Here is a 22,739-nt window from a genome sequence, read left to right as displayed (position 1 = left end):
GGCACACATGGCATCTCGGGTTTTGGTCAGTTCAAGTAGCTAGTGGTGATGATACTAGTTTCGGCTAGGATGCAGCTCGCCATAGAGACACAAGCTATTCTGGAGGCAGTAGTGGAGGCACATCCGTCACCAACAGAGATAGCTGCTCCGGAGGTAACAATGGAGCCTAATCATGAGATTGTACCAGAGGCTGGAGATGAGACACTTGTACCTGATACTGAGATGGACACAGATAGGAGTAATGGAGGTACCGAAAGATGAGGAGTTGGGGGCATTGGGTGTCCGATTGGATGTAGTGGGTTTTGATGCAGTGGTTACGGTAGATACAACACTGCTAGCATCACCTAAGCGAGACAGAGAGAGTTGAACCCAGAAGCTGAGTGCTTACCTAAAAAAGCAGTTCCACCGTACCTTGACACCTCGAGTGACGTACCTGCCAACACCCATGCAAGAAGCAGTTCCGAAGAACCTATTGCAGATACAGGAGGTTGGGTAGACACAGGCTGAGGGACTACCGCATAGTGTTGTTGAGCGTATGGTGGAAGCAGTGGAGAGGGCTATGGGTGTGCAACAGGAACATCCAGTAGCATGGGAAGTAGGGATGAGAGAGGCATTTCTTGCTAATGTAGCAGCTCTAGTGACTCAGGCTCGCTAGAATGTGATGTAGTTTCCTTTTTAGTGCACGAACTCTTGTTGCATTGTTGACCTCATATGCATTTCGTAATGCATTCATCATATCAAATGCAATTTGATGTTTTGTAAGCATGGGTACGATATCATTTTTTACTCCATCTAATATGATTTGAATTGCTTTCCTATTTCCTTTGCTCCAGATGGATTTATGAGGCTTAACTGGCGGTTGCTTGGATGCTTTATCAACAAATTGTTTTACATCATTCTCTTCAAGAACCATCATGATTCTGAATTTCCAGGCATCAAAGTGTTCTTTCCCATCAAACCTGTCATCGAGTTTGATTGTATATCCCATTGAAAATACGAGATAGTTGCTAAATATATAAAGTCTGATTAATGAATTTTGCAGAGCCTAGGTTCGACAACCTGGCTCTGATAACATGTAAAGTTTCTGCAAATTTTTTGGACTGAATATGGACTGGAATCCACCTTCTTTATCTCCTTATAGCTTGTTGTGAATAACTTCAGATTATAGCCTTTAATTGGATTAGAGATGTAATTCAGAATTCCTTCTTTTGTTTCTGCAATTCATATGAGGGTAGTAATGACTGAGCAGCAGACTTGTATTTGATCTTGTGTGTCCTTATACTTCATCCTTACCCTCTATAAGTATAGGAGTCAAGGGACATGTCCTTTGAAAGGACATGTCTCTTCCAAAAATCATTTGCCTAACCTGTAGAAGTCGGCAACTTTCTAAGGATAATTAAATATTAATTACAAACGCAAACAATGTTGCTAAACTGGTATTTAAACCAAACTCTTAAGGATAGATGCCGATCTTGCAAAGGTAACAAGGCAAAGACTTAATCCCTTACTTATCATGCTATATCAAATCTGATCGATCTGATATCAGATCGGTATGATTAATAATTTATAGATTTAACAAGTCAAACCAAATATTAAAATGATATTTGTAATTCAACTTGATAAATATCAACTTATAATTTATTATTCAAACCCCTGGGGTTGCAGATTCACACTCAATAAAGATAACGATGAAAATTGCAATTACACTACCCAATAGCGACAATACAATTCTGGCATACACTTATTGGCAAACCATGTGCAAGATATAAGAAGAACCTGAATTGATAATGTCAATGATTGGCCATAATATCAGAATCACAATCTAGATTGAAGTCAGCTTTATCCTTCTATCAATTCGCAGCCTCTAGATGTGCATGTAATCATGAGTTGAAAACCTGATCTGCAACCTTAAACCACTAACCGCAGGGCTGAATAACTGATTGACAGCTCTATTATTGAACATTGGGTGCAGTTGGGCTGTAGTAATCCCACAAAGTGCAACGCTAAACCCAAATTCATGTCCCAAGTCCTCATGTCAATGCCAAAAAAAAAAGCACAGGTGGTTAAGCATGAACACAACACCTCTTGGTTACCACGTGGAGCTTAGAAATTGCTATGAAAATTCTAAAGAATGCCAAACACTACACACATGATGAATGGTTGCTTGCAAGAAACCCACGTGAGCCCCATATGAATCGCAAGTATGTTGGAAATTCACAAACTCCTTCACAAATCAGTCGCGTCTCACAAAAGTCAATCTCCAAAGATACAGGATGGGCAGTAGTGTTTACTATACAGGGTAAAAGGATACTTATCACATGTAGTACAATAAGAGATAACACAGAACAGATACTTTATTCATATACGCAATATGCACTTCAATGCTTACAAGATGATTATGCTCATTACAATGATACCAATGATTCAAATTTCCCTTCCAAAGTCCCTTCCGAACGGTGTACATATACTTTCCCGAAGGGATGACTCAACTGTCACGTGCCCGTTTGGATACTATTCTACCCATTGGCTACAATATAGAATTTACCGACATCATCCCCCCAAAAAGTAAAGTCATCTCCAGACGACAATACAACAAAACTCAAAATAAACAACTAATTACATCAATGTATAGATACTAAATAGAGGGACGCGTCCCCAACGTATAGTGGTGAGTATTCCTGCCTGTTATGCGGGTGACCCGGGTTCGGTCCCTGGCAACGATGTCAAATGTTTACCATACAGGGTAAAAGGATATTTATTGCATGTAGTATAGTAAGAGATAACACAGAACAAATACTTTATTCATATATGCAGTATGCACTTCAATGCTTACAATATGATTATGCTCATTACAATGATGCCAATGATTCAAATTCCCCTTCCAAAGTCCCTTCCGGATGATGTACATATATTTTCCCAAAGGGATGACTCAACCGTCACACGCCCGATCAGATACTATTCTACCTATCGGCTACAATATAGAATTTACCGACAACAAGTAAGAGAAATGCAATGCTATATAACAATGCAATTTGCTAATGCAATTCTCGAAATTCTCAGAAACTTCTTAAAATCCTCAGCTAAATGCACAATAATTTCAGTATAATCAACAAGATTATTCTTCTCCCTAGATATAGAAGATACAATAGGAGAAAGTTGGCCAATTGTATACTTCAGCACAATTACCAAGAACTTCTCAGACAAGACCCTTATACTTCAGCAAGGGCTCACGAGTCAGAAATTAAGAAAGCCACGAAGGCACAAAAAGCAAATATATTTTTCAAGCGTGCCTTTCCCTATTAAATGAGCTCTTATTTATAAGCTTTCATTTGCAATAGTTTCCATAAAACTCTACTTCAAAAAACGAGTAAGTTTCCCAAAAGAACTCAACACTAGAAACTTTCCAACTTGTTTTTTAAACAATATCTCTAAAAGTCATTATTATAATAACATTATAATAATGCAACTCAATGAATAATAAATAAATAAGAGCTCATGCAATTATTAGCTTGATCAACTGCAAGTGACAACCAACTGCCAAGCCACCCACTGAACTAAATAGACTTACTAAAAATAGTAAATCCATAATTGAGACCCCCCAAAGCACCCTATCAGCTCACGAGGGCTGCTATAATGAGCTAACTCTATCAACCGCAGAAACCGGCCAAAAATGGGGACATTACAGCAGTTGAGAGATTAAAAATCCATTCCAAATTTTTAATTGATCACTAAATTGACCTATTCTGATCACCTAGCACTCCCTCAAATTCTCATTATTTTAAAAAGAAAAAAATATTTAAATATTATGAATGTTGCACTGGTGAATGAGGGAATCAGTTAGAGGTTGTACACTGCTATAGAAAACTACAGTAAGCAGCATGCAATATGCAAATTTTACCACTACTGAAAACCACATACATCAGAAAAATAGTATATGCTTTCTTTCATAAACTAGCATATCAAACTGCAAAAAAAAAGTTCAGTTAAGCAGGTCGCTGGCTGTTCATTTGGGAATTTAGGAAGCAACCAGAGAGAACACATGCATTACCGCAAAACTGTGCAGTGAGAAAGGTGAACTATGAGTTGAAGAACCTTCTCTTAGCTTCCATATTTCCTGAACAGTTTTTATCTACTCTGCCATTTGTCTGAAGTCATATTTGCTGTCAGTTCCATCATTCATTTTCAGAAGTTACAGAAGCACAATGTGGCCAACTGACATGTTTGGAGGCATCACCTACCATAATAGCTGCGAGACACATGACAAAAGTGGCATGGACCCACATATGAGACATATTTGTATTTTGCCAATCCATATTGGGGTTCAAAATAAAATCATGCAGAGAGGATATACCCTTATCATGATCATCCATTATGACATTCATCTTGGAGATTTGATTGTGAAGAATTAACTGCAAGGTTTTCCAACTTGGCAATACATAATTTAGAACAAGAGATCCTCTGTGACTACAGGTTGAAGCCCAAACTAGTGCCCCTGGATGTGTCTGGAAACCAAGGGAGAACCCTGAATTGAAAATTTAATCAAATTGCAGAGTTCTAAGGCTACATAATCAGAATCTTCTTATCCTTCAGCTGTTAGGTGTCCCTGTTAGTGGTAAAGCGTGGGGTACCAACAGGAGAGTAAGGGACCACATTTGCCGTTAACTCTATTAACCTACTGATATTGTTGTTCAAAAAATTTGTAAAATCAAAGGTTGAAGGAATGAACCTTGCAAAAGCATGTGTTGGCTCATGTAGAGCTAGTCTAAAGGAACAGGTTAGTGGAGGAACTTCAAGTGGAGCAAGTATTGCTACTTTAACTAGTAGACCCAAATATCACCCGTTCAGAGTTGCAAGAATTTTACAGGAACAACAAGTAGTTGTTCTAATTGACAACAGAGAAACCAAGCAATTCCATTGGTAGAGGTCTAGTGGCTAAGAGAGGCCCAGCGGTAGAGAATTTTGAAAGGTTCGATATTATGGTTGCAAATGGATTCATCATGAGTAGCATGAAGAAAATATCACAAATGAATTCCATGTTAGGTAATCACAGACTGATCAATGAATTTTATGTAGTCAATATTCGTAAAACAAATGTTGTTTTGAGGCAGTCTGATGCAGCACTAAAAGTAGTTTCAATAGAGAAGATGAAAGTGATTTTCAGACATCGTGAGGTGGCATGGGTTGCCCAATGCTTTATTTCATTACTTTCCACCAATACTTTCACAAAGCTGAAAGACGCTATCATGTTGATACAGCCTCGTTGTTGAATAACTGTTATTACCACAACTTGCTATCCAAAAAAGAATAAGAATATTTAAATCCAATAAAAAGCTTCTAGATATGGATATATGTTAATAGGCACATCAGTCAATCTGCTTGCTTCTTTAGTAGTGCTGATAGAAAAGAAGGATAGAACTATCAGCATGTCTATTGATTGTATGCGCCTTAATAAGAAAATGATCACTAAAACCCCTCTCCTAGGATAATAGAATTGATTGATGAGCTTCATGGGAAAGTTTATTTTTGAAAGCTTGATATTTGATCAGGATATTAGTATATTACCAAATTAGAGTTGGAGAAGAAGATATACACAAATCAGTTTCAGATGCTACAGTGGTCATTATGAACTTTTGGTCATGTCATTTGGGCTGAGTCATGTTTTCAATAGGCAACTGGGTAAGTTTTCTCTCGTCTTCTTTGATGATATTCTAATTTATTAATGAAAGATCCCAAAAGTATCCTTTCACTGAACTATTGTAAATTTTAATTAAAATAATGGATTTTCCTCTGCTTTCCTTGTGGTCTTAGAGAATTAGACAGAAGCTGTAGAAGGATCGTTTTTTCTTTTTGGTATTTTCCAATTATAAGTAAAATAATAATTAACAATAGCAGCAAATAATATAATATTCAATCAACCAGAATAGCTACAAATTGTACCAAGCAAGATATGTAATCAGTATGCCAGTAAAGGTGTTTACAAACAAGGAATGATGACGCCAGCTACAAGAATTGACCAACCACACAACAAAAGAGCAGAGATGGCTGACATAAGCCAACCAACAAATCACTTGCTAGCTAAAAGGAAGTACGGCTGCTACAGTCACGCCAAGGCAGCAAGAAGATTCCAACATGCCAAATAAGACCCTCAACGTGTAATGCACAAGCGCCCCCAAACGCTGAACTTAACAATGTTTGTCGATTGCTAAAACAATACTATAGAATGCTGCTGAAACCATCTATTGAGGTTTGAGTCCTAACAACCAGGCTCTAGGGTTTGCGTCCCAGTGCTCTAGAATTGCTCCTTAGAGAAAAATTGCAAATACCAAGAATGAAGATGTAAAAGATAATGAAAGAATGAGCCAATATCTCCTTTTATCTCCCTCTCAAAGCCAATCAAACCCTGAAGGTAGAATATGCCTTTCCCTTTATTATAAAATGACATCTTCTTAATTAAAAAGGCCTTTATGTATAGGAAAAAACCTCTTTCCTCAAATAATATAACTCTAGGTGCCCGAAGGTCTCTGGATGATGAAAATAAGTTATAGTAATTCAAGACCTTTCCAAAGAGCTATAGCACATAGGCTTACCTGACCAAATGAAGCTAAAATCCCCTTATTACTCCAATTAGCTATACAAATAACTTTATTTTAATTTATTTAAATGCAAACTTAGAAAATAATAAATATATTTCTTTTTGTTTAAGTGGAAAGCCAAATTCAACTAGAAAGCCAAACCAACCAAATAATTAGTGAACGGATCTTGTCACTGGCTTGTGACTGATGTCGGACAATGTGGGCCAACTCGCAGTTCCATCCCTAAAAACTAGGGATGCTCCTAGAAACTAGGACATATACCCTATCACCCTGAAATTGAAACCGTATGCTGCTTCCAAGAAGCCTCAAATCTGATCACTGCCACAACTTCCTAAACTTTAGGAAAATCCCTAAAATTAAGGAGCTGCCCTGACTAGCTCTCAAACTAACTGTAGAACCAGCTCCGGTCACTGAGTATTCAATATGGGTCTTTATCCACCACTGCTAGCCTACGAGACTCCAATAATAGGCCAACTTTCATGACTTTGCTAGTTAGACTAGAAAGGGGACATGACAATTGAAAAAATTAAGAAGATTCTCTCAAGCATATTGATGAATTCTTGAGGCTAATGGAAGCACAATCATTATATGCCAAAATGTTTTTAGTGTGAGTTTGTATGATAGTAGAGATTCTTTACTTAGGGCATGTGATCAGTGAAGAGAGGATCAAAGTTAATATGGATACATTCCAACAATCAGGGATTGGGCACTACCTAAGATATTATCATAGTTGAGAGGATTCCTTCGTTTCTGCATTTACTGCAAGAGACTTGGTAAGGGATTTTTGCAGTTCGCTGCACTCTTGACAAATTTGACCAAAAAGGTGTCTTTCACTCAGATAAATGCAGCGCAACAAGCATTTTGATAGACTTTAAGGAGGTTGTTAGAACTCATCCAGCTTTAGCATTGTCAAAATTATCTCATCCTTTCATATTGGAATATAATGTGCTTCAAGTGAGGGCATTGAAGAAGTCATTATGTAAATCATTTGAGAGCAGGTAACTTAAAGACATAGATAAAAATTCTTTTTAAGATTGAATTACTCCAAGGTATCTAAGGCCATCCACAATTCTTCCATTCATGCTTATACAAATCACTTCTTCCAATTTTATTGTGGTGGAAGGTATTGTAAACTTGTTCGAGAATCCCTAACGTAAGAAAATAAATCTTCATAAATTAATTGTTAATGGTTTTTTCTTGTTAGAATATAGCTTATTCCAGTGTCTCTATAAATCTATTTAAGGATTTTATATTGCTAATAAAGGTGAGTTGACAAGCATGTACTAGAATCCTACTTAATCGTGACTTCGTCTGCCATCTTTCTACCCATAAAATGACAATATTTTATATATTGGTAATATTAATTACATAATTTTATTGTTTGTATGCTAAGTTACGGATGCGACTTCCTGGAGCTGGGAGGCGGAGGTGGATGCAGACGGATGCTGGATGCATTAGGAAGCACGTTGGATACCGGCAGGATACGTTTGTTGAGTGCTAACTTCTGTAATATATTTATATAGAGAGACAACTGTTGCTGTTGAGAACTTTACAGACCAAATCACTGCCCAGAACTCTGTGATAGACTCAGTTGCTGCCCATAATTCAGCTATAGGCCTGGTATGGGCCTCAATCAGCTTGTACGACAACAATAATGGAGTATTTCAGATATATGTAACTGTTCTAGCAGTCCCTAGCATAGACTGCTCCTTCTGGGGCAGTACAACCCTCTAGCCGGCATGAATATAGCAAGGAAGCCTTTGAATGTTTAAAGTCCTACTCCAACCTTGGATGGCTCTCACAAAACTCCCAACATTGCCCAGATTGATATGGCCAGCTGATAGACAATTTGTAACAGCAGTTAGCACTCGATAAACTCCCAGCAGATAGACAATTATATATTGCCTTGTGAGAGCAATGCCGGGCGTTTTATGAGAGCCAGTAGAAAGACAATTATATATATAATGTTTAGCAATATTATATTATATGAATTATATATATATATCTAAAGTCGCATCCATATGCATCCGCATCCCTCCCAAAAAAAAATCACACTTCCAGCATCTGCTTCCTGCATCCTTTTTTAGTCCGCATTCGAATCAGTAACTTAGTTTGTACGTGACGTCCCCAACTTAGCAGGTACAGTAGCTTGGTGACGAGTTCATTATCCCAATCCTCATGAGCTGAGACTAATTTGAGGGTCTCAGTTTGAGTGGATTTCTATTTATAGTAAGTCGGATGAGCAAAGTTTCTATTTCTGTCACTGCAGTTGTGGCACCCTTTGTCTTGGCTCCATCAACATTTGACTGGGCTTCATTATAGGATTGCATATTGTAAGTTATTTATTAAGTTTAACTTAATGAATAACTCATAAGTCTTTATTCTAATTTGATGGTATGATGATGAAGCTTTATTAGTGAAAGGTGTGATGGTGAAGCTACATAACGTCTTGTGTACTGGTGAAGCTTTGAGCCTTAAAATATTATAAGAGAACTCCTCATAATGAATCGACTCAGCTTATTGTGTTTATTATTTTTCTTGAATGTGGTGAAACAAGGGTTTGGGCAAGCTGTTTAAGGAAGTCCAAATTTTCCTCTGAATTCTTGCAGTTTGAGTTGGTGAATGGTGCCAATGAACTGTGTGATTTTGCTGATAATTGGTTTACCTTCCCTCTGAGATTGAATGGTGCTGTTGTATATCATCTAAGTAATTACCTAGCTGCATTTTGAAGAGCGATTGGTGTTAATTTATATAGTGTTGAATCTTCTGCAACAGTTCTGCCAATTTGGATGCCATTTTTGAGAAATTCACAGAGGCTGTGATCTATATTTCATAACTGCACTCATAGTTTAAGCTGCGTTTAATCTGGAGAAGCATTTCACCAAGGGTCTAGGCTGCGATCTGAATTTTCTGGCAGAAAACTCCATACTAAGAGGCTGAGATTTGCTAAAGAACATTGGCGTGGGCTTATATCTCTGCCACAAAATTGTCTCCTCGTCAATATTGCTACGTTAATTTGCAGTGCCAGGTTTTTATGAATCAAACTTGCACGTGTATGTGTGTTTGTAATCATTTGCAGTTATAAGCATAGCAAATAAACACAAATTTGAAATATTATTCAATTTCTTCGCATTTCCCAGTTTAGCTTTTCTCTTGTAGTTGAAAGACAAGAAACATATATATATTCCAAAAACAAAAAATGCAAAACTTTGGAAAAAAAAAAAGCAATTCTTCACCACAGCTACAGAGTGAGCCAGCAGGGCTCTTTACATTGTAATAGCACCGATCTTTTTATAGCAATGATACTTCCAGGAAGACGTTTGCCGAAGCTCTTCAGAATGTCCTATAAATAATCATTTGTCTAAAAGAGCTGTGGTAAATAGCAATACAGTACTAAAAAAACGTGCATGTGCAGGCTAAATATATTGATGCTTATTTGCACTTTTCTAAGACATTTATTCCAATTAATATTTTGATATAAATCTATGAACAAAATACCATAATATCATGGTAAATAGCAATACAGTACTAAAAAATGTGCATATGCAGGCTAAATATATTGATGCTTATTTGCACTTTTCTAAGACATTTATTCCAATTAATATTTTGATATAAATCTATGAAGAAAATACCATAATATCATTAAAATCATCATAAACAAAGCATGTTCTTTTAAATGAAAAAAAAGCAAATTTATATAATTTTTTTTATCTAGATTGATCATCACATTGTAAACATGTCAAACAATACCATGGTGGAAGTATGACATCTCCAACAAGATCTCCTCTTTGACGTATCCCAAGTTTCAGGTTCTCCCTGCAAATTTTCAAGTACCGTATCTTTAAATATGATTTGATAATTCAAACAAATGCCTGGGCATTTTTTTGACACTCATTATCAGAAACAAAAGAGGTATTATTCCCATGAATTCTTCATTAAAATGTGCAAATCTGTGGCGGGGCTGAAAAGAATGTCAATCCAAATCCTATGATCAAAACAATAATAAAAATAGGTCACTATTCCTCATTTGAAGTCCAACATGAACTGCCTGAATTCTTTCTTGACATGTTACATGAGATCTTAAAGAGTAAATATAATATTCGAACAGGTTATATTGCCAGTATATTAGTCTCATCTAACTAGAAAGTAAAAATATTAAACATTTACAAAGGCATATCTACAATTCCTACAAATGTCAATTTCTTTTCTAAAGTAATTGTTAATAAGTATCAACTTATTATGCTTACAAGAACTCATGATTCATTTATAGTTCGTATAATATAGCTTCCTCTTCACGAATTTAGCAGATAAACAGTGGCACTCCAATCGCAGTCAACAACAAGTAAGACGTACAAAGATATTCTTGGACAAGGCGACTTCCAACATAGAGCCACATCAATAGAATGAACTGAATAGAGTTTGGAAGATTCATTACCATCGTTGACAGACAGGAGAACTACCAAATGAACCTAAGTGAATACATAAATCTTACATCCTAACAGCGAGCAGCAAGAGCATAGTCTTGGCAGGAGAAAATTAAGGAAAGGATAAAAAATATAACAGGTAGACGACAGCAGATAAACACCAGTGTGGCATGCTGACTCAAAAATAGGTATCAAGAAGTGCATAACAAAAAAGGAGTCATAGCATCATCTATAACTAGAGCACCAACATATTAAGAAAACAATAACAGAGAAGAGTCCAGATCGCAGATAGCCAAGCTAACACTGCTGGAAGAAAAGGAGAAATATATACTACAAAGATATAGATATCGCAGAGCATTAGCCAGAGGTATAGGCAACTTAATTACACATATATCAGAGATAATTATTAAGGAGAGACAAAGTTAAACTTGGCAGAGAACATTCAAGCTTGAATGAGGAGCTTCCAAAAGAGAGAACTCAGAGATGAAAGGACATTCAAAACTTATTGATCAGAGGAATGTCGGGATTCCTGAATTGGAATTCAGAGATAGGTTGACTGAGAACCTCTAGAGACAATATATTGTAATGGTCAGACATATGCATATGTCAGAGTTAAGAGACTTGGTAGAGGTGGGATCTCTACAAAGTAATGTTTCCAAAAATCCCAAAGAGGCCTAAGGAAGATACTCTTTTAATGATAATCATCTAATCAAGATATAGTTCTCATCAGAGGGTTAGGTGGTTTGAGAAAGATCTCTTCTAAGGGATTAGGAGGGGTAGTTTGGGTAGAATTTTAGATTAATATTACTAATTCAATGTTCCTGATATGTTTTACATGCAATTTTTGATATTGTACTAATAATTTGTTGCAGGGTATAGCATTGGATCCTAGCCCAGAAGAGGGAACACTACAGTGGTATCAGAGCATGATCTTGCCAACCTGTAGGGTGAATGTGATTATAAGCATTTCAATCAATAACAGATCAAACTATTGAATATTATTAATTTATTGTCAAGATGGGAGAGACAGGGTAAATCCGTTTGAGATAGGTAAGTTCCAAGAGGGGTAAGGAACATGGTTTTCAAAGCCTCAAGAAATCCTACTCATAGATGAGTGTTCAACGACATATGATATTAAAATCACCATCCTCTAAAGGAGAGCATGTAAGAAGTAAAGAGAACTTCAATGTAATATGCTAACTATTAAGGGATTACCCATACTAATGATTATCAAAGAAACCATTATATACCAAAGACAATAAAAAGATATTAAAACTATGAAACCCAATCATACCCTTCGATTATGAAATATATCAATTATCCTATGGCATTCAATCATCAAGTATAAAACAATTGTACAAGGTTGAGTCACTCACAAGATGCACTTATCAATCTATCATGCAACTATTGGTTGTATTGTCAAATTCAATCTTGAAATTTGAACAAGTTGTAAAATGTGATCTAAGGGACAAATGTAAATTCTAATTGCTTGAGGAAAAGCAGTTTTGGGAGGGAAGGACTATCATGTCCCTCATTGGAAGTCCTAATGATGAAATTAACAACTAATATATTAATAAGAATAAGCAATATTATCAATTTTAAACTATATTACTATTGATATTCTAATTATTTGTCATGGTGATTGATATCAGTTTCAAAGAGATTGATATTAGTCACGTTAATCATAACCCATTTTGACCAATTCCAATAATGATGGATGGCTTCAAATGAATCAATACAAATCAATATATACTTTAACTTTATAAAACAACAAGAGCCCATACATAAATGTAGGCATTTAATAGGTATACCATGGGAATCAAATGTTTTTTTTAAAAGACTAGCTACCATTGATATTGTGATGGCCATGATAAGATGGCAATGCTATATAACCATCAATAAGGCAATGGAAATCCTGGCGACAAAAGCCAAGCATTTCCGACGCAATTTGATGTTGAAATTGCAACAATCGGCAAATATTTGCAATAGCGTCATTGTTGCACAATTTGGCCGACTAGGCCATGAGTTGCAATGGGAGGAGCCGTCAAAAATGTGATGATAGCCCCCATTATCGCAACTTGAGATGCAATAGTATCAATGCCCTATCCTATCAATAGGGTGATGGTTGAGCGTCGCAATTCTGATGGTATGCCACCAAAAAACAAGCCCAAAGGTAGTAGCAAAATTTCTCCCCCTTGACAATATTCTTCCATTTTATCTCGTTTTCAAAATGTAACTACTCCTAATCTTCTTGCAATTTTTTCCTCCCTGTAACTCCTCATTTTGTTTTTATCACTCCTTTTCTCAAAAATACATATTTATAGGTATTAGAATATGATTTCTACAAATTATATTATATGATAAATATATATATTATTACTTGGTATTATATTGAATACTAAAGGAGGGGAAAACATTGAATAATTTTTTGCTTTTAATCGCAAAGACCAAGAGGGGACATTACAATTGTCTCTCCCTAGAATTACGTGCGCTCAAGCAATTTCAATGCTAGATGTGACCAAATTTCGTCATTCTCCCAAGCTGCACTTTCAACTAGTAAATCTTTCCATTTCACCAAGTATTCCTTGTCTCAATGATAGCCTCCAGAATATGAATCATCTTTCCTTCATCATCTAGTGGTGGCAATACGATTAATGGAGTTACATTATGTCCTAATGCTTCCTTGAGCTGAGAAACATGGAAAAAGTTACCTACCTTGCTACTCAAAGGTAACTCTAGCTCATTGGCTATTTCTCCAACATTTTAATAAATTGAACATGTCCATAATATCTTGGTTTAAGCTTCTCTACTCGACTTGTTTCCAGGGAAAATTGCCTATAGGGCTGCAATCTCAAATATACCGAATCATTAAACTCGAATTCCATCTCCACTCTCTGCTAGTTGGCATATTATTTTTGCTGATTCTGAGTTTGTTGAATATTCTCCTTTAGAGATTTTGTTACATCTTGGCTTTTTTGCAAAATATTAGTGACTTTAGGCACCCTACTAAAATAGCTTGGCGGTTCATAACTATAGAGAGCCATGAATAGGGGCATTTTTATTGACATACAGTGAGTTGACTTGAGTTCTTCTTCTTGTTTATTGTTGTTCGCTTTTTTCAGACAGTGTTTGGTGCTCCTGCTGATGTCAGTTGTCTTGGTGTAAACTCTCAATCCCATAGACCTTTTGTAGTCTTTTGTTGAAAATTAATATTATTATCTTATCTTATCTAACCATATGTTTTCAATTTAGGCATCAATTTGTGGATAACTAGTACTAGGAGCAAGTTCAGTTCCACACAACTAAAATAGTTCTTTCCAAAACAAACTCATAAATTTCCCGTCGCTATAACTAACTATGTTTTAGGGCAGCCCATGAAGTCTGATAATCTCCTTGAAGAAGAAATTTGCTACTTGTACTATTATGTATGTAGCTGAAATGGCAAAGAAATGTGCAAATTTAATCAATCTATTAACCACAACATAGATGCAATTCCTTCCTTGGAAATTGGGTAGACCTATTATGAAATCCATAGAAATACTCTCCAATTTTTTATTGGCTGGAATAAACCAGCAGAGAATGTATTTTCATGTTGTTATTGTTGGCATGTTGGACATTCTTGCACAAATTTATGACCTTCATTTTTTATCCTTTCCAACTCAACCTCTCTCTAATCTGCTCATATGTTTTAAAACAACTGGGGTGACCAGCCATAAGAGTATCATAAAATATTTTCAGAACTTCCAATTTGAACTTGGAATGTAATAACCCTGAACTGGTTATAGCTTAAATAACATTGATTTTCTTCACTAACCAGAAGTTGGGCATTTTGTCAAACAATTGGTAAGCAATCTAGAGACCACTGAATAAATGATGCTCTTAAATTTCAAACACAATATTAGGGGATGAAACAACTGCTCAAAGATTTTAGTCAACTTAGGCCTGATAAGTTTGTTAAAAAGCATAGTTACATCGCCCTACAAGACAAAGGGACAGAGAAGCCTTGATTTGGGAATGGCGGGGGACAGGGGGGTGGCAGGGGGAGTAGGGGTGTATACATATGGTACTTAAAATGCTAGTTATGAAAATATGTACTACAATTATACAATAGAACTTGATGTAATCATATAAAGATGTTAGAAAGTTAAAACAGTAAACTTAAACAACAAAAAATTTGCATTGAAGTTTTGAGCTGGAACATCACGATTCATGATCAAATGACAAACAAACAATGAATATTAACATTGAACATCAGCAAATATTAGTCTATATATCAGTCTTTAGATCAATAGTATGAGTATTTAGATTCTACTATCTAAAAGTAATCAGTGATGGTCATGACTCATGAGTCATGACATAAAGATGATTACAAGAAGTATCATTTGCTATGAATGATGATAACAAAATAAGTATATAATATAATAATGCAGACAAAAACTACAAGTCTCCTTGTACCCACAATAAAGGAGACTCCGTTGCATCCCCCCGCAATAAAGGAGACTCCGTCGCGTCCCCCCCAATAAAGGAAACTCCAACGCATCCCCCTGCACCCATATAGGAGACGTCTTGCCGTCTTCAGCGGAGGTAGTGCTCAAGTGGCACTGCCTAAAACACCGAGACACCATCCCCCCATCCCGAGGACGTCCCCGTCTCTGAGATGACTCAATTTTGAGGGGGGGCGATGCGTCCTCGTGTTACAATGCTAAAAAGAAACACTGGAATGCTGATAAACTTAAGAAAAATCATTCCACCATTAATACCAAATTATGCAATGAAATTTAATTCCTTATTACCAAGCAAACAATTAACAATTTATTAACAACTTAAGCAATTACAATTTCAGAATGAACCTTGTATGAAATATCAGTCCCAAACAAAGTGTTGAGTAATCCGTGCACTACTTCTTGGAATGTCTATGTAAATGCTCAAATATGGGCCATGCTGAAGTACAGATCAGTCCAGGATGCAACCCCAATTTGGGTGTGTATTGACAACAAATCAATGGATGCCAATTTGGGCATTTGTATGCATGTTGCCAACTTTTAAGTCTTTCCCCTTTAAAGGTTTAAGTCATTTGTATGGAAGTGAGTGTGTCCAAATGTGATGTCTAAGTGTACTTTAGGTCACTTACTTCTCATCTTTCTCGAAGTGCTCTACTTTTTTTGTTGCCAGTTCCCCCTTGCATTACCTTTACACACCATCTAAGCAGGTTTCCTGCTCTTCCGGTGCATGCAGGGTCTAGGCGATCTAGGCATGGTTGGGATGTGTTATGGTGTCCTCCCAATGAGAAGTAAGTTATTCCCATTTCATTATCTACTATCTTTTTCTAATATTCCATGTCCCACAGATTTTGAGCTCTTGAGCTGATTTTTCGCTTGAGTGAACTATATCGAGTGTGAATCTGAAGGATGAAGCCATGACAGTAATTAACATGCAGAGAATATGATTATTTTGTGTTGAAAACGTCTACTAAGCTGTGGATCAAAGCCAAAATGAATCTCATTCAAATTTGTGGAGATAAGATCAAGTGCTATGAAGGAACATGGGTATATTGGTTTTCTGCTGTGTACTCATGGAAACGAAGTTTGTTTAGTTCTGCTTCTAATGCTAAATAAACTTAAGCCAAATCTCAGTCCCAATGATCAAATAGTGTGAGCACGATGTTGAATGCAAAATTTATGGGCTCATAATTAGTAAGGCATGCTCAAGATTGAGGTTCGAGGCCATCATATTGAAAGTGAAAGAATAAAGAGCCGTTGATGTGCTCCAGTTTGGGAAATGTTGCTGAGAAAGGGATAAGGCAATGAAAAAGGCCACTTCTCCAGAGGCTTTTGAAAATAGAAAGTCAAGTTACTCTTAAGTACGAAAATTACTCTAAGATGCTCAAAAGATACTTCTGGAGAAGTTGGTGATGAAAATGCAAACCCATTATAAAGGAGATGTAGTGTTAAAAGCTTTAGGTAGAAGGTGAAAGAACGAAGTGCGCATGCTAGCAAAAGGATTACTCCCCATGCTGCAATCCCGAAAAGAAGGAAAATGGGTTTAAGCTCTCTCTCTCTCTCTCTCTCTCTCTCTCTCTCTCTCTCTCCCACATATGTTAACATTGTCAAGTATATCTGCATTCCAGATTCTAAAGCAAAGTAATGCAATTCCCGAAAAGCTAAAGCATTTGTGTTATTAAGTGATTCTTAGTCATATCATTTTAAGCAATGTAATAGAGCTTTTGGGAATTTAATATTTTACATGCAAATGAACAGAAAATTTAAATAGCCGTTATTGATGAAATTAAATGCAAATCCTTCCATTATAATCGTTGGCCAAACTTAATTTTGTTCATGTGACGCCAACATTCTAATTCCTAAAGCTATTTCATCACAATTGCATGCAATTGGTTTCTTCAAGTATATTTAAACGACTATTTATCGAGAATTGCATCCTGTGCAGTCATAGCGAATGGCAATCAGAGCTGCTAGTTACGATAAGTTAATTGGCCTAGAGAGTGCATTCAAAGACCTTACAGACACACCTTTCAAATTCTACAACTTCGGTGATCTTCATAGAAGACTCAATCCTCAACCTATTCACCCAATCTCTCAAAAACTTAAAGAGAGCGGACTAGTTGAAGGAGTCAGTTTTCCAATGGCAGTTCACACACACGAGTTAGTAAAGGAATGCATAGAAAGATACAACCTGGAAACAAAGTAGATTTTGTTTCCCAATCAATCTATTCTCATCTCAATAAACAAGGCACTGATGCAGTCCATAGCATTCCCATGAAGAAGCAATATTGTGATGTTGATTTCGGCTCCTTTGTGTCCATGTTCAATGAGAAGCAGACCCTCAAACAAGAAGACATGTAGAGGCCCTTGTTCCAAACTGCCCGCTCAAAGAAGAGCAAAATGCCGAAGACCCTATTCTACACGAATCTGAAAAGAGAGATTCTGGATATCCTCGCGCTCCTCAAACTCAAAGCAAAAGAGGAGATTTTGGAGTTCATTGAGCACCATTTCTTCCTAGTACGAGCAATACGTGCTGAGGATATGTAGATCGACTAGGAATAGATCATCTGCGATGAGCCTGCCTCGTGGTTGAATTCGGCCACAGGATTCAAGCAGGTTTACATGTCCTTATATCCGATCTATGCATTGGCAACTCACCACTTGTGGCCCAACCTCCCTAGCAACTCGAACTATAATGAGCGCACTAAATATGAATTCTACCCATATTTGTAGCTGCAAAGAAGCTATGAGGAGTATGTGGTTGTCAATGATGCTTTCACAATGAGGTTATGCCAAGAATTGCAAGGATGCCCTAACAGGAGATTTTCATTAGAAGCAATTTTGGCCATAAGCCAATTTGGATGCTCTTTCATCTAGTTTCCGAGCTTCTCCTATTTACGAATAGGATCTTATGACGGCTTTCCTAAGAGGTTGTTGAGGTATCCAAATGACAGTGGTTCTAGTCGAACTATGCCGACATATCCTTGAAGTGAACACCCTGTGTTCTAATGTGAAGATAGTTGGGATTCCCTTCCCTCTAGTGATTGGCCCGTATTCATGTGCCCCAGATTAGATGCTAGAAATTTAGTAAAGAACTTTGAGAGTAAAATTAAGTTAAACTATGAGGTGCTCAATCCTCAATATGATCCAATTAACTTTGTAAAGGATCATTTGAAGTTGGGATACGCCTATAGGCATGTTCCGAATATTGAAGACTTCTGGTCCGGGTCTCTCAACGAGTATGAAACTCAAGAGAGATTGTGGTCGCAGCTAACCATTAACAAGATTAAATTATATAATGATTTTATTGATGTTTTAGACCTTGCAAATGATGGAGCCTACATGCACCCCACATCTTACGAGAAGATCAAAGGCACTCCAATTTTGTCTACCCCACCTGTAAGTACAGTCATTGACACTATGGAGGTTCTTATGCAGGAAATAATCAAGAGAACAGATAAATGGGTGGAGTGGACCCGAGCAAGGAAGAAAAGGAGCGGGAGTACTGGCTCACGGGTGGAGTATCAACTGAAGCCGCCCAGTCAATCGCAACAACAACCACCACAGCCACTACATCATCATCTGCAGGGCCATTACAGCCCATTAGCCAAGGTGAAGACCAGCCTCTAGAAAAGAATGTGCCACTCACTCCTACCTGTAGAACTGGCTCTCTTCCAAACATTGGAACGTTGGGGAGAAGTAGAATGATGAGGATAAGGGAAAAGAACAAGAAAAATTAGTGGCCAAGTCATCTTCCCCTATCCAAGTCATCAATTTGGATGGCAACACCAACCCCATTGATGGCCAAAAATAAGATGCATCTCAGCAAGGGGATACCTTAGCCCTTTCGATAACTAAGGTCATTGCCTTCCCTGTTGCTTCTTAGAGCAAGCCAACTCCATTAATCCCGAGGAATTTATTCGATCCTACTACATTGTAGTCTGTTATCAATGTGCTCTCTACAAAGTCATGGCTCGAAGAGACCATGATAGGAAGAAGAGGAGATATGAGGAAGCAGCCCCATCGAAGGACTTGATCACACAAGTCACTTCCTCTCAGCCATCCAAGAAGATGAAGAAGTAGAAGACAATTGTTGCACTGGCTATAGATTCAACAATTGGCCATATGCTAGTTGAGATTGCTTAGCCACAGAAAGAAGGTAGATTCATGAGCTCTCCAACGATGACTTACAGATCAAGATGGTAGATCTTGGCATTCCGGTTCACGACTCCATGGTGAACATGTGGAAGTCTACCAATGAGAAAATTGAGGATAAGATGGAAGAAAATATTGAAGGCCTCAAATAGAGAATTAGTCGAATACATAAGGTCTGCACTCGGGAGCACTTCTTTGAGTCAATTTGACCTGAATGCAGAGGAGAACAGAATCTTACTCCTAAAGCTACAACAAGAAAGGCAATTCGAGCAAGTTGGACGAGCATGGGTAGATCAGATTAAGGTTCAAGGTCCCCCACTAGTTGAAAACTTGGGAAGCCTAGTGTTGGATGCTCACAAGCTCAGGGAAGCAACTTCAAATCATCAAACAACCAAACAAAAGGCAACAGGCAAGCTGACAGAGCAATTGGCTCTTCTATAAGAAGTAATAGACATGAAGACAAATGTGGCCATTACTCACGAGTTTCTTAAGACTAGCAAGGAGTCACTGTTTCACTAGAAACAATCCTCGGAGTTTGTTATAGAAAGCTCTATGAGATTTGCAAATGAACTCAAGGATGTGCACAACCTGGTGCAAAAGGTCATTGAAAAGTAGTTTCAATATTTGAAGATATTGTACACAGAGTCCTTTGTGTCTACTAATGGAAAGCTCATAGACATTGAGAGAATGAAATCAAAGTTCTTGGCATTTGTTGATGAATCCGTTGACCCACTCAACTTCCAAGTGTTCAAGATCCAAGAACTCTCAGCAATGAGTGCAATCATAAGGAGAGAAATGGAGAAATGACTGCTGGATGGTTTGAGCCAACAATATCATCATTCCAGATGTTGAAGAGCTAGACAAAGTAACCGAAGCCATGAAAGCTTATAGAGCTAAATCAAGTTACTCCCAAGAAGACATGATGTTCTTATGCTTTTCCAGACATTTGTCATTCTTCCCCTTCTCTTTCTTTTTGTGACCATTTATGGCATTTTGTCAGTCTGTAACAGACAATGATTCGAGCTTGTCCTATTTTTAGTTTTTTTTTTCCAGAGATGCTCTGCGCAGCAATCATCCAATTTAACCAGCCATTTTGAGAAGGCCTATAAATGTGACCTTTTAAGATGTTAATAAGATCAGCAAAATTTAGTTTGGGCAAACCCCTGTAGCTAGAACTACTGTGTAACTTTGAGTCCATCTCAAGTTTTTTTGTTCACTTAGTTTAAAGTATAGTATGTGAAATGAATGTGTTAATGTTGAAAGTTGAATGAATGTGAATGAACTTGGTTTTGTTTCCTTCGTTTAATAGATTGTATGTCTTACTTTCTTCAGCATAAGCATCTCGTTTGTTCTTTGTGTGTAATGTCCCCACTTTTGGAAGGTCTACATAGTTGATGGAGTTAGCTCATCATAGCGACCCTCGTAAGCTGACAGGGTATTTTGGGGGTCCCAACTATAGATTTATTATTTTTAGTAAGTCTATTTTTGGTAGCTGCTAATTTTGGAAGTGTAGTGGGTGGCTTCAACAGTTGGTCATCACCTGCAGTAAATTAAGTTAATAACTTCCTAAGCTCTTATTTATTATTAAGTTGCATTATTATAATAATGTTTATATTAGTATAATAATGACATCAAGTGATATTTCTAAAAAGTGTTAGAAAGTTTATAGTGTTGAGTTCTCTTGGAAAACTTTCACAATTTCTCAGGTGGAGTTTTTTACGAAACTTTGGGCAAACAAAGGATTGTAAATGAGAGCTCATTTCATGGGGTAAGGCATGCTTGAATATATATTTGCTTTTGTGCCTTTGTGGCTTTTTCCTATGTTCTGAATTATATGCTCTTGTTGATGTATAAGGGTCAAGTCTGAAAGTTCATGGCAATTGTGCTAAAATATACCATTGGCCAACATTCTCCAATTGTATCTTCTGTAGCTAAGGAGAACAATCTTGAAAATATATATGTCTTCTTGACTAGTTTGTAGAAGGGTTTGTGAAATTCTTGAATATTGTGATTGCTGCAAACCGTTGTTGAGATATAACGATTGGAGAATCTCCTTCTGTTTATACTGTAGTTGGAGATCGTTTGATGGTGTTTGATTGACGTTGGGGAGAAGTCTGAATTACTCCTCAGTTTGGTAATTGTGGTTGGGAATTCAATTTCTGCCTGTAAGAATGTCATGTATCATCTGAGTGTTGTTTATTGAATTTCGCTGCAAGGCCTGACTATATCCTCTAACTGATGTGTTAAAAGACCATGTGATTGGTCTAAGATCGACAGCATAGGAGAAGGCTGAACCCACGTTTTGGTCACGGGTGGTGTTAGGGAAGTGTGTTGTCCTACAGTCAAGGATGGGCCTCCTATCTCATTAGCTGCGATTGTAAGTGGAGATATTTGGACATATTGGTGTTGTTGACTATCTGCGGTTTCTCTTGTAGCAATTCGAGTGAGCATTCGGACTTGGACGTGATTTCTCTATTAAACATTGAAGCCTATCTCTCAAGCAAGTTTCATTGTTATTTATTTTCTTGGTTGTATAAGCCAATAAATAAATCGCTGCATAAAATAAATTGCTGCATACTTTTAATAATTAAAAAAATTGGTCAACAATTGTATAGTTGGCAAAATACAAGGAAATAAGAGAAGTCTTCTTTTACATTGATTAGACAAATTCCAGTCGGCTATGTGCATTTAATTGTTATAAGAAATCTAAGGAATTAGTATGTTTCAAGGAACCAAGAAGAAAAACTTGAAAAATTAAGAAAACATAGACAAAACTCTTTAAACCTAGCTAGTTACTAGATTGAGCCAGGTTGGGCTTTTTACACTACACTATACATCGTGGTCTGTGTGTTTAGCATAGTTTGTTACATAAGGAAGCCAGAAACTAGTGTGTGGAGCAGCCGAGGGATAGACAATCTAGGTATTATCAAAACATCAGCGAGTTGCGTAATCTAGGAATTACCTATTACGCCATCTCTTCCTTTATTCCTGCTATCTTAGTTAGTGATGCAAGTTTCCATTCACTACATTTTAGGTCAAAATAGTTTGCATCTTGTGAGTTAATCCCC

General features: G+C 37.1%; 1 protein-coding gene across 1 annotated transcript in view; it reads right to left on the bottom strand.

Annotated features, from left to right (window-relative positions):
• Nucleotides 1-22,739, bottom strand: part of LOC149571701 (uncharacterized) — a 319,697-nt gene that overhangs the window by 83,839 nt on the left and 213,119 nt on the right. The window contains exon 12 of the mRNA XM_089813119.1: nt 10,344-10,409. Coding sequence (XP_089669245.1) covers nt 10,344-10,409 — 66 coding nt within the window. The remainder of the gene's footprint in view (nt 1-10,343; nt 10,410-22,739) is intronic.

The sequence above is a fragment of the Cupressus sempervirens genome, chromosome 2 (genome assembly GCF_028749045.1).
Source record: "Cupressus sempervirens isolate cs-2001-9-10 chromosome 2, ASM2874904v1, whole genome shotgun sequence".
Taxonomy (NCBI): domain Eukaryota; kingdom Viridiplantae; phylum Streptophyta; class Pinopsida; order Cupressales; family Cupressaceae; genus Cupressus; species Cupressus sempervirens.
This window is presented reverse-complemented; position numbering and strand designations above follow the sequence as displayed.